This window comes from Colias croceus, chromosome 18 (assembly GCF_905220415.1).
Source record: "Colias croceus chromosome 18, ilColCroc2.1".
Taxonomy (NCBI): domain Eukaryota; kingdom Metazoa; phylum Arthropoda; class Insecta; order Lepidoptera; family Pieridae; genus Colias; species Colias croceus.
In genome coordinates, this window is record NC_059554.1 from 1,867,808 (window position 1) to 1,877,718 (window position 9,911).

General features: G+C 34.1%; 1 protein-coding gene across 1 annotated transcript; it reads right to left on the reverse strand.

Annotated features, from left to right (window-relative positions):
• Positions 1-578: 578 nt before the first annotated feature.
• On the reverse strand, positions 579-3,754 carry LOC123699724 (esterase E4-like). Its single transcript, XM_045646739.1, has 3 exons — positions 3,543-3,754; positions 1,588-2,861; positions 579-1,399 (listed from the first exon to the last, which is right to left on the reverse strand). Exons 1-3 carry the CDS (start codon positions 3,717-3,719, stop codon positions 730-732), a joined length of 2,121 nt encoding a protein of 706 aa, XP_045502695.1. The 5' UTR covers positions 3,720-3,754; the 3' UTR covers positions 579-729.
• Positions 3,755-9,911: the final 6,157 nt, after the last annotated feature.

Here is a 9,911-nt window from a genome sequence, read left to right on the forward strand (position 1 = left end):
TCAATAGATTAATAATAATTATTCTAGAAAAAAATGAAAACTTTGAGTGTGGCTAGCTTCCGTCGAAAATTATCTACTTAATGCATGGTACAATCCCCATTTCCCTAAGCGACTCGGCTCAAGGAGCTTTCTTTTAAGTCCAATTTGCTTTAAAAACCCTGCTTAATCTTTGACAAATTTACAGGATTTTATTAGGAAGTGTTTCAAAGGGAACGCTATTTATACGATAAGAATGCACCCCAGGGGTGGAAACAATTTACAATGGGTTCCTGACATCCCCTAGTCACGTGGAAACGATTAGAGTGCGCTGAAAAATTGGCGGGTTTTCAGGCAAATGTGAATAACAATTTAGTGTCATCCTTATCTGCTCTTATTGCATTTACGCTTCATAAAGGAGTCGTGGTTTTTGGTACAGGTAAAACGGATATTCATTTCATTGAAATAAGAAATTATTCAACACTGGTGAGACTATACAGCGAGGCCTGTCAAAATCTACTTATCTTAGTGAGGATAAGGATATAGGTACCAAAAGATGTATATTATAATAAAATATTAAGATCTAACTAAATTGAACGAGGGCTTAGTGAAACTTAGTTATCAAGCTATTTCGTATTAAGGAAAAAATAAATGCACAGTGTTTGGTACATTTATAATTTTTGTTGTTTTCCCTTTTTTGAGAATTATTGCTTTGATCTTACATATTTTAACATAATAATAATAATATAGTATTTATTTTTCTACATTTATTTTAACTGATTCTTGTTTCTTTTCCTTTGGCTTCTCTACTTCTTGCTGTTTCTCGATTTTTTTAATGTGTTGAATTTTTTCTGCTTTTGGCTTTTCAGGTTCAACATTTTTTACAACTTTATCTGTTTTTACTTGTTCTTGTTTATTTACTTTTATGTTTTGATCTTTCTCATTTGATTTTGCAGTTTTTTCCTTAGATTCTATTACTGTTTCAACACCGTCTCTTATAACCTTTGTGACTAATTTTCCCGACTCGTCTAATTTTTTGATAGTTTTTGTTACTTTCAAATTACTTACGGGTTTAATATTTTCACTCTCTTCTTTTTTCAAATCATCATTCTTCACAACTGTTCCTGGAGCTTTCTGTGCGTTATCTAACTTATCTGGTTTTGATTGAACTGGCATATTCTTTGATGGAACTTCCTTGGCTTTAGTTGTCTCTTCTTGATTGTATGTTATGTTTAACTCCGCTTTAACGGTGGTGGGGTTCCAGTAATACTTTTCATAAAACGTATTCCAAAAATTATATTCTTCATTGAAAAGACCTTGTTTTAATTGAAGGCGTTTATTTATTTCGAGATATGTTTGCACTTTATTTGTATAGGGTGGCCATTTCACTGATATAATTGAGCTCTCATATTCTGTGGGATTTCTGGAAAATATAAAAACGTATTATAATTTAATTATCTATAATTATTTTTAGAAAAAACAAAACACATTGTAAAAAATATTACTAATATGTATGAAAAATATTTGTTAGGAACATTACGATGTAGTTGTACTATTTCCACGATGTCACTCATTCAAGTATTATATTCAAAATTATATGTATTTACCTACCCATATTGAACATAATCACTCCACATTGACGTTAATCTTTCCCTAGTGTCTAAATCTCTATAATTATTAGTGAATCCGAAGAAATCTAAAATGTATGCTGTTTGGTCTCGGTGACTCGCACCTTTTATCCTGTCCATATAATTATGTTTCATATTTAAATTTCCAACGTATGAAAACTCATACAAATATACCGGCCTATCTGAAACAGCTGCATGCAATTTAGCAGACTTCATGATAGCATATTTGAACATTGCATCAGAGAAGTAATCTATGTATCTTGCAAGATTTGCACTAGTTACGTTTTTATTGTCAAAATAGTTTTGTTTTATAGCTTTTATAACATCTTCTTTATCCTTTTCTGAATCAAATTTCAAATCAGCTGGTAGGAAATCAGCGAAGTTTTCATTCATTTCTTCTCTCCAAGTACCGAATTTGATTGTTCGACTTATGCCCTCCATATTTGAGAAACCAGTTAAAACAGGTATTTTTTTGTAGTCACCACGTTTTAAGATGTCAAGTGGTGATTCAGTAATGACTGCTCCTTCTTTAATTTTTTCAATGCATGGAGCAAATCCAAACGTACTGTTCGTTAGAAAATAATTAAGGCTGTGGAAAGCCAAGTCTTTATTATCAGCATTTAGATAAAATTCTGTTAAATCTTCCATTGATGCTGTTCCATTGTATCCTATAGCTTGCGCTATATTCCAGGCTGTGCTTACGGGATCACGATTGATTGCAAATGGTGACAATGCTGACCCGCTTTCTAAGATCAACTGACTGATAATACCATCCGTTTCTTTAGATAGAGCAAGTACTTCAGCCATAGTCGCTCCAACACTGAATCCTGCGAGTGTTATTTTGTTGGGATCTCCACCAAACTTGCGTATATTCTCTTTGATCCATCGTAAAGCTGCTACTTGGTCCTTCAAGGCGGCGTTACCTGGTATTTCTTCATTACCGAGGCATACAAAACCAAATGCACCTACTCTGTAATTGAAGCTAACAACGACAATATCATGTCTAGCAAGGTAACCGAATTTGGCCATATTGCCACTTCCGCCAGAAAACGCTCCACTGTGAATGTATACAATGACAGGAGCTAGTTTATTTTCATTCACTGCTAATGGTACAAGCACGTTCATAGTGAGACATTCGTCATCTCCCGCTAACAAGACGTCATCACCCGTATCTTCGGTTAAGTAGCATTGTTGGCAGAGTATGTTATTTTTGTTTGCATAGAACTCGTCGTCCCATGGTTTCACTGGTTCTGGACCCTGGAAAAGAAATTTATCATTGACAAAGGCATCATTGTTATATCAGTTCTGAATTGAAAAACACAAGTACATGCTAATTAGATACTTTAGAAGTGCTTAATTTATATACATAATAACTAATTTTAATATGACAGACTAATCATGATTTGAATAGTGTATTCTGTAGGATGCAATTATAATCTTATTGCTATATAGTTCATCAGTAGTTCTAGCAAACAAGTTTAAACTATAAATTTGAAACAATTCAACTGTTTCTCCGTTTTGAATTACAATGTTTGTTAACATACTGAAAAACAATGTAATTCAATTCGACAAAGTATACACGAAGCTCATGTCTACCATACGTACCATACATTTTTCCGTCGCTAAGAAAAAAAACACTTCAAACCTAAGTTGCCTATCAATGATTTTAATAAATATTCCAATATGGAATTGATCCCAATTACGGAAGGTATTTCTAATCATTATTATTCACTCTACTGACGTAGCCGGGAACAACTACTAACGTAGTACTGACTAACTTAGCCGGGAACAAAAATATAAAAAGTTTACAGCTGTTGTTCTTCACAAACTGGTCATTAGATATTAGATGAGGTAGAAAAACAGATCTATCAGGTTTTTTAACTATAAGGTATTCTGTCTATAATATTATAAAATAGATTTTTTTCAAACTCAACTAACCTTAAACTTATTCCTGCCGGTCGGCATTGAGGCGTATGGAATACCATAAAATTCATAATAGTCCCCATTCCAATACTTATCACCTCTCACATATCCAGAATCCAATTTAACAATTTTAAATTCCTCTTCCTCCGCTGTTACACTAAAAATCAAATACACTAAAATGAACGTCCACATTTTGGAATTTAATGAAATTAATTGATAAACAAATTGGTCAAGTTATCTCTCATTGAAGTTGACATAATGATAGATATAATTGATACGAAGGAAAGATTACGTGGATTACTATTTGGCGATTAATTATGGTATTACGTGTATTGTTTTAATTGATTCTTACAAATAATACAATTTAGAAATCTATAAGTACATTTCTCTTTCCTGATAACGTTATCAGCTAGATCAATTTCCTCTCGTTTTCTTTTGTTATACCTAGTAAGAAAAGTCATGATAATAATTAGGTATATGGATTCGTAGATGATTTACGAACCAATTAAATTTTTTTTTTCTATAATTAAACTTGATATATTCATATATTGGTGTAGGTAGGGTACCTTTTAATAATTGTAGATTTATTCACTAAGTTATAAATTCTAAATAGAAAATATTATCAGTATCATACTATCAAAACACGTTAAATGTCTAAAACGCTTACAATATCGTCTATCATGACACATAAAATATATTATGCACTTCTAAAATATATTACCAAAACATCTTTATAATATAATAACTAACCATCAGACATTGTCGCTATAATTGAATACAGAGAGTTTACACTACAGACGATGTAAACGGCGAACTGCAAACAATATTCACAAGTTAAACTCTACTAAGAACAAGACATCAAACGTAATGCCCCCATCTTTAATAAGACTGGTCAACGCCTTCTGTTACACCATTCGGTTTGGACAATATTTAAAATGACATGAATTTTTTCATCTTATAGTGCTTCAAATCATTATATTGATGCTGTTGCTTGATGATGCTAACGAGCATATGAATCGAAAATATTGTAATATTGTAGTTTGGTTTAATCTTCGTCAGACATACATTTAAAATAAGTAAGTCAAGAATTTTCCATGAATTTGTATCGGCATTATCGCTTGCTCTATTCTCGTAATATTTAAAAAATATCTTAATGTACTTCATATTATAATTATAATTATTTTTTCCAGGGATTATTGATCAATTTATCTATACTGTCATTTTCAATGTCTTATCGCTATGGAAAACATTATACCTACATACAACAGCATTACCATGTGAAATCAAACTGTTCCTTATTGAATACACGGTTCTTCAAATGTTACGAGTCGGTGTGACTGCAGCCAAAATTTGTTTATTCGAACATTGTCCCTTTTCATTAGGGTAGTTGGGATTACTAGCGTTATGAATAAAACATATTGGGGGCTGAAACCAATTATTAATGAGTTGTTTACGGCTTGAGGGTTATCTGGACCTTGGTGTTTCAGATTGGGTTAATATCAGGAGTGGACATTTTGTGACCTCTTGGAAATATTAATTTGTTGACGGTACTGACCCGAGAGTTAGAAATGAACAGACCCCTCGCTTGCTAAGCAAGGTACCGTCAACAAAGAAAGATAATTTATTAATTTATAATTATGGTTTATTTTCAACTATTAGGACGTCCGGAGAAGAAGGATTTTGTACAATTGAGATGTCTTATAAACTGGAACGTCGTGCAGTGAGTTGGATGTCATATGTATGTATCTACTTGTATACTCCATACACACTTGAATATTATACAACGACAAATATTTGGAATTAATTATAAAATATAGGTAAGTACCACCGAATACTTTTGGTGTATTAAACCATTTAAGTTCGACCATATTCAGCTGGTTCCAACAATAAAATTTCCTCTTTCATGAGATATAAAATATAACATATAATTATTCTAAATTTTGTACATAGGTTCTATGTTCAAAAATTAAGTCAAAAAGTAGTACAAGAAACATGAAAAATTCACCTGAAAAAATCGGATACGTTCGCGCCATCTGCTCAATGATTTATATTCTCTGTTACAGGAATACGTGGACTAGGAGCGATAAATCTGCGCAAAGGAAATCTCGAATAAAATATCGTTTGACTCATGTATTGTGTTCTAATGTTGCGTTGTCACATGGGAAATATGGATTTACTAGCTGTTCCGCGCGGTTTTGACCCGCATTGATCCGCTCATGTTGCTATTATCGTGATGTAACTATATAGCCTATAGCCTTCCTCGATAAATGGGCTATTCAACACCGAAAGAATTTTTCAAATCGGTCCAGTAGTTCCTGAGATTAGCGCGTTCAAACAAACAAACAAACTCTTCAGCTTTATAATATTAGAAGAATAGATTTGAATTTGCTTGGATTATGGTGGAAGAATATTTGAGGAGTACTTACTAGGTACCTATGTCTGTAACCTCATCTTTTATTAAAATATCAAAATCTGTTACTATCCTTAATTACTGTCTATTAAAAGATAAACATAGACCTCCTGTTTTTATGGCCATGCAAAAGCCATGATTGATTCATAATAATGGTACTTACAACTTATTTAAATAATTGACATCAAGAAAGTTGAAGGTTCAAGGACTCACGTGAATAACTTAAATAACTTCTCAATTAGGTTGAAATTTATTATAAAATTCTTTATTGACGGCCTGTGTACCACATTCAAACCAAACTTTATTTTTGAACATATTGAAGTCGTATTTCCCCATCACATCAATACCTACCTATCGGTAGCAGCTAGTCCGAAATGAAATTATTGGTATCCAATTTAAAGTAAATTTGGCTTAGGCATATGTTCATCATAATATATGGTGTAAAGGCTATCACGAGATAGTCGATAAGTTCATCTCAATGGGCACATAACACCAAGACAACTATGAATAGACTGTTATTGGACTTATGTTGTGTTAAAAGTTATAAGCGATAGAGTATTTTCATCTACCACCATATTATAGGCTATGAACTGATGTCTAAGAGTGTAGATACGAGTTCACACTCGTATACGTAGGGGATGGGAATGGCTCGTTACGTCGCCAGTATCTAGGGTAAACACACGTCCGCTCACGCCCGAGGCTGCTGCGTGACTGTCTCCCCACTACCCGCGAACCCGAGACATCCGGGGATATAGTACCTATACTTTACTCAAACACTACATCCCTTCCTTATTCTATTTTTTTCTTTTATTAAAATATAATCGTTTACAACAACATACATTATAGAAAGCAATCAGACTGATTTAGTTAGGTATTTCCTTAGCGGTATTCTTCGCTTTCATTTACATCACCGTTGTCTCCACTTCTATCCTGAACATTCTGGACCCCTTCCATTCCATTCCCCCTCTGTTCTTATTAATTTACATTACTTCTATGCTTTTGGCTAGTATCCACGTTTCTGACAAGTACGTATCCACCTTCTAATCGTTCTACACTGTTTCGAGTTGGTTTAAAGTTTGCTCTCAATTTGTTACGCTTTTCCATCTCCTTTACATATACTTTATCACCTGTTATTGACCTTAAAATCTGCTCTTTCTATCTGTATGTTATTTTCTATTGTTTTTTAATCCCTGTCCCTAACATTGAAATTGTCAAATTCTTGTTCGTTATACAACCGAGAGGAAATTTTATCTTTATTTTCTGTCTTCCAGAGAAATGTCCTTGTTTTCCAAAAGAATTTCATTTCATCGGTTGTTCTTCGGAGCTTGTTTGTATATTCAACTTTCCAGCTTGGTTCCGCAGTTTTCCTACAACTTCTCGAATATCTCTCCTTCTTCGTTTTATTTGTTGAAACATATACTTTTCGATAATTAAAAACACAAACTCAACATTTATTCATTCAATAAGACTTCTTCTAGAAGCTCTTTTGAACCGTCGTAACATAATTTCACGCTTTACCACCAATTCGGAAAGCAGCATCCATGAATGGAACCGGCAAGAAACTCTTTAGCTACTCCTCTAACATTATGACAATATTACATTTTAATTTAACATATAACATAATGATGATGCCAAAGAACTGTCCCGTGGATCCCACGCGACAAGTCTCCATGGCTTTTCATTCTCCATAATACATATTATATTCCTTAATGCTGTAATAGGCTCACTGAACTAATACGTTTTATATTTAAGTTTTAAAATTACCAATACTAAACTCTTTAATTCTATCAGGAGTTCTATTGTAAAAGAGTATAATATCTTGACCCATTAGATAGCCGGAAAAATAGCATGTCAATTTTATTTTTGTTCCTTATGTGATAACAATGTCCATCTCTTTCTCTTGCGTATTATTGCAGTATTTTATACATTTAAAACGTTATAAAAATTTAATTATATACTGTGAAGGTACAGTAAGGATGCCAGTATCTCTTAGTGAGTCCCGCGCACGTAATTTATATAAATGCGTATGGACCATTTGTGTATTATAAAAACAGTTTCAATATCTGCTGCCAAGCCCCATAGTAACCTTATGCCATGAAAGTAGTTAATAAACCAATCTAGTCGTATCTTTATCCGTGATGATTATCCGTGTTGATGATTATCCGTGATGATTATCTTTATCAATGATGCTTCATGTTCCGAACTGTACGCAGCTGAGCTGGTCCTAGCAGCGGCAGTGCTAACATAGACTCCCCATTGTAGCTTCTCGTCTTATTTTCCTATAGCTGTGGCAAATAACTACACCGACTCCTTCAGAATCAGTTACATATATTTCAGGTAGACTGTAAATAGTCTCCTGTAACTCAGATCCACCTAACAATAATAAAGTGGCCCTATTCTTTCCGGCGCCTAACGCGCATCCAAGAAAATCCAAGAACACCTTTTCCATCTTTTCCAACAAAAAGCAAGTGTTGCATTGTCATCTTCTAGGTCGAGTATACCAGGAGGGAAAGTAAGTTGGTCATTCTTTAGTCCAATAGGGACAACCTAAAATCAGGTTTGATTTTATGTGATAACACCGGTACGTATGCTTTACATTAATATAATGAAGGCTCATACTGCCTACTGCTAACAAACAACATACATTATACGTATAGTTTACATTTTAAAATGAGGCCTATACAGCCATCGCAAATTTAAGACGAACGGTTTACAAATTTACGAAGGCCCGTCCTGCCCACACTACTTTTACATAAGGTTTGGAGGGCCCGTACAGAGTAATATTATTAGTACGCACGTACTTTCATGAGGGCCCGTACAGTCTATATAAACAATTACGTACAATTTACCATTTATGGAGGCTCATATAGCCTATATAACAAATAACGCACGATTTACAATTTATGAAGGCTCGTACAGCCTATGTCAACCAGTCACGCACGATTTTCATTTAATGAAGGCTCGTACAGCCTATACAACCAGTCACGCACGATTTTCATTTAATGAAGGCTCGTACAGCCTATACAACCAATCACGCACGATTTTCATTTAATGAAGGCTCGTACAGCCTATACAACCAATCACGCACGATTTTCATTTAATGAAGGCTCGTACAGCCTATACAACCAGTCACGCACGATTTTCATTTAATGAAGGCTCGTACAGCCTACACAACCAGTCACGCACGATTTTCATTTAATGAAGGCTCGTACAGCCTATACAACCAGTCACGCACGATTTTCATTTAATGAAGGCTCGTACAGCCTATACAACCAGTCACGCACGATTTTCATTTAATGAAGGCTCGTACAGCCTATACAACCAATCACGCACGATTTTCATTTAATGAAGGCTCGTACAGCCTATACAACCAATCACGCACGATTTTCATTTAATGAAGGCTCGTACAGCCTATACAATCAATCACGCACGATTTTCATTTAATGAAGGCTCGTACAGCCTATACAACCAATCACGCACGATTTTCATTTAATGAAGGCTCGTACAGCCTATACAATCAATCACGCACGATTTTCATTTAATGAAGGCTCGTACAGCCTATACAACCAATCACGCACGATTTTCATTTAATGAAGGCTCGTACAGCCTATACAATCAATCACGCACGATTTTCATTTAATGAAGGCTCGTACAGCCTATATAACCAATCACGCACGATTTTCATTTAATGAAGGCTCGTACAGCCTATATTTCTTGCATAAACCAATAATTTTATTCATTATTATTATTTTAAATTTGATTTGTACACCGTGTGCAGTCTCGTCTAACTTGAAGATACCTATCCTAGGTTACATTTCAGTTTATAGACGCAAAAATATTGTTTTTTTTTTTATTATTTGACAGTCAGTTCTCTGTGTATCTGTTACTTCCAATCGATCCTTACATAATAATATGGCAACATCTATTGACTGGATTGAGTAAGTATTCAATAGATGGCGCTATTTAATAATTAG

Coding starts and splice junctions, on each gene's coding strand:
- LOC123699724 (XM_045646739.1), bottom strand. CDS start 3,719: ATGTGGACGTTCATTTTAGTGTATTTGATTTTTAGTGTAACAGCGGAG. Junction 2,862..3,542: donor CCGGCAGGAATAAGTTTAAG/GTTAGTTGAGTT, acceptor TTTCTTTTCCAG/GGTCCAGAACCAGTGAAACC. Junction 1,400..1,587: donor AGTGATTATGTTCAATATGG/GTAGGTAAATAC, acceptor TATATTTTCCAG/AAATCCCACAGAATATGAGA.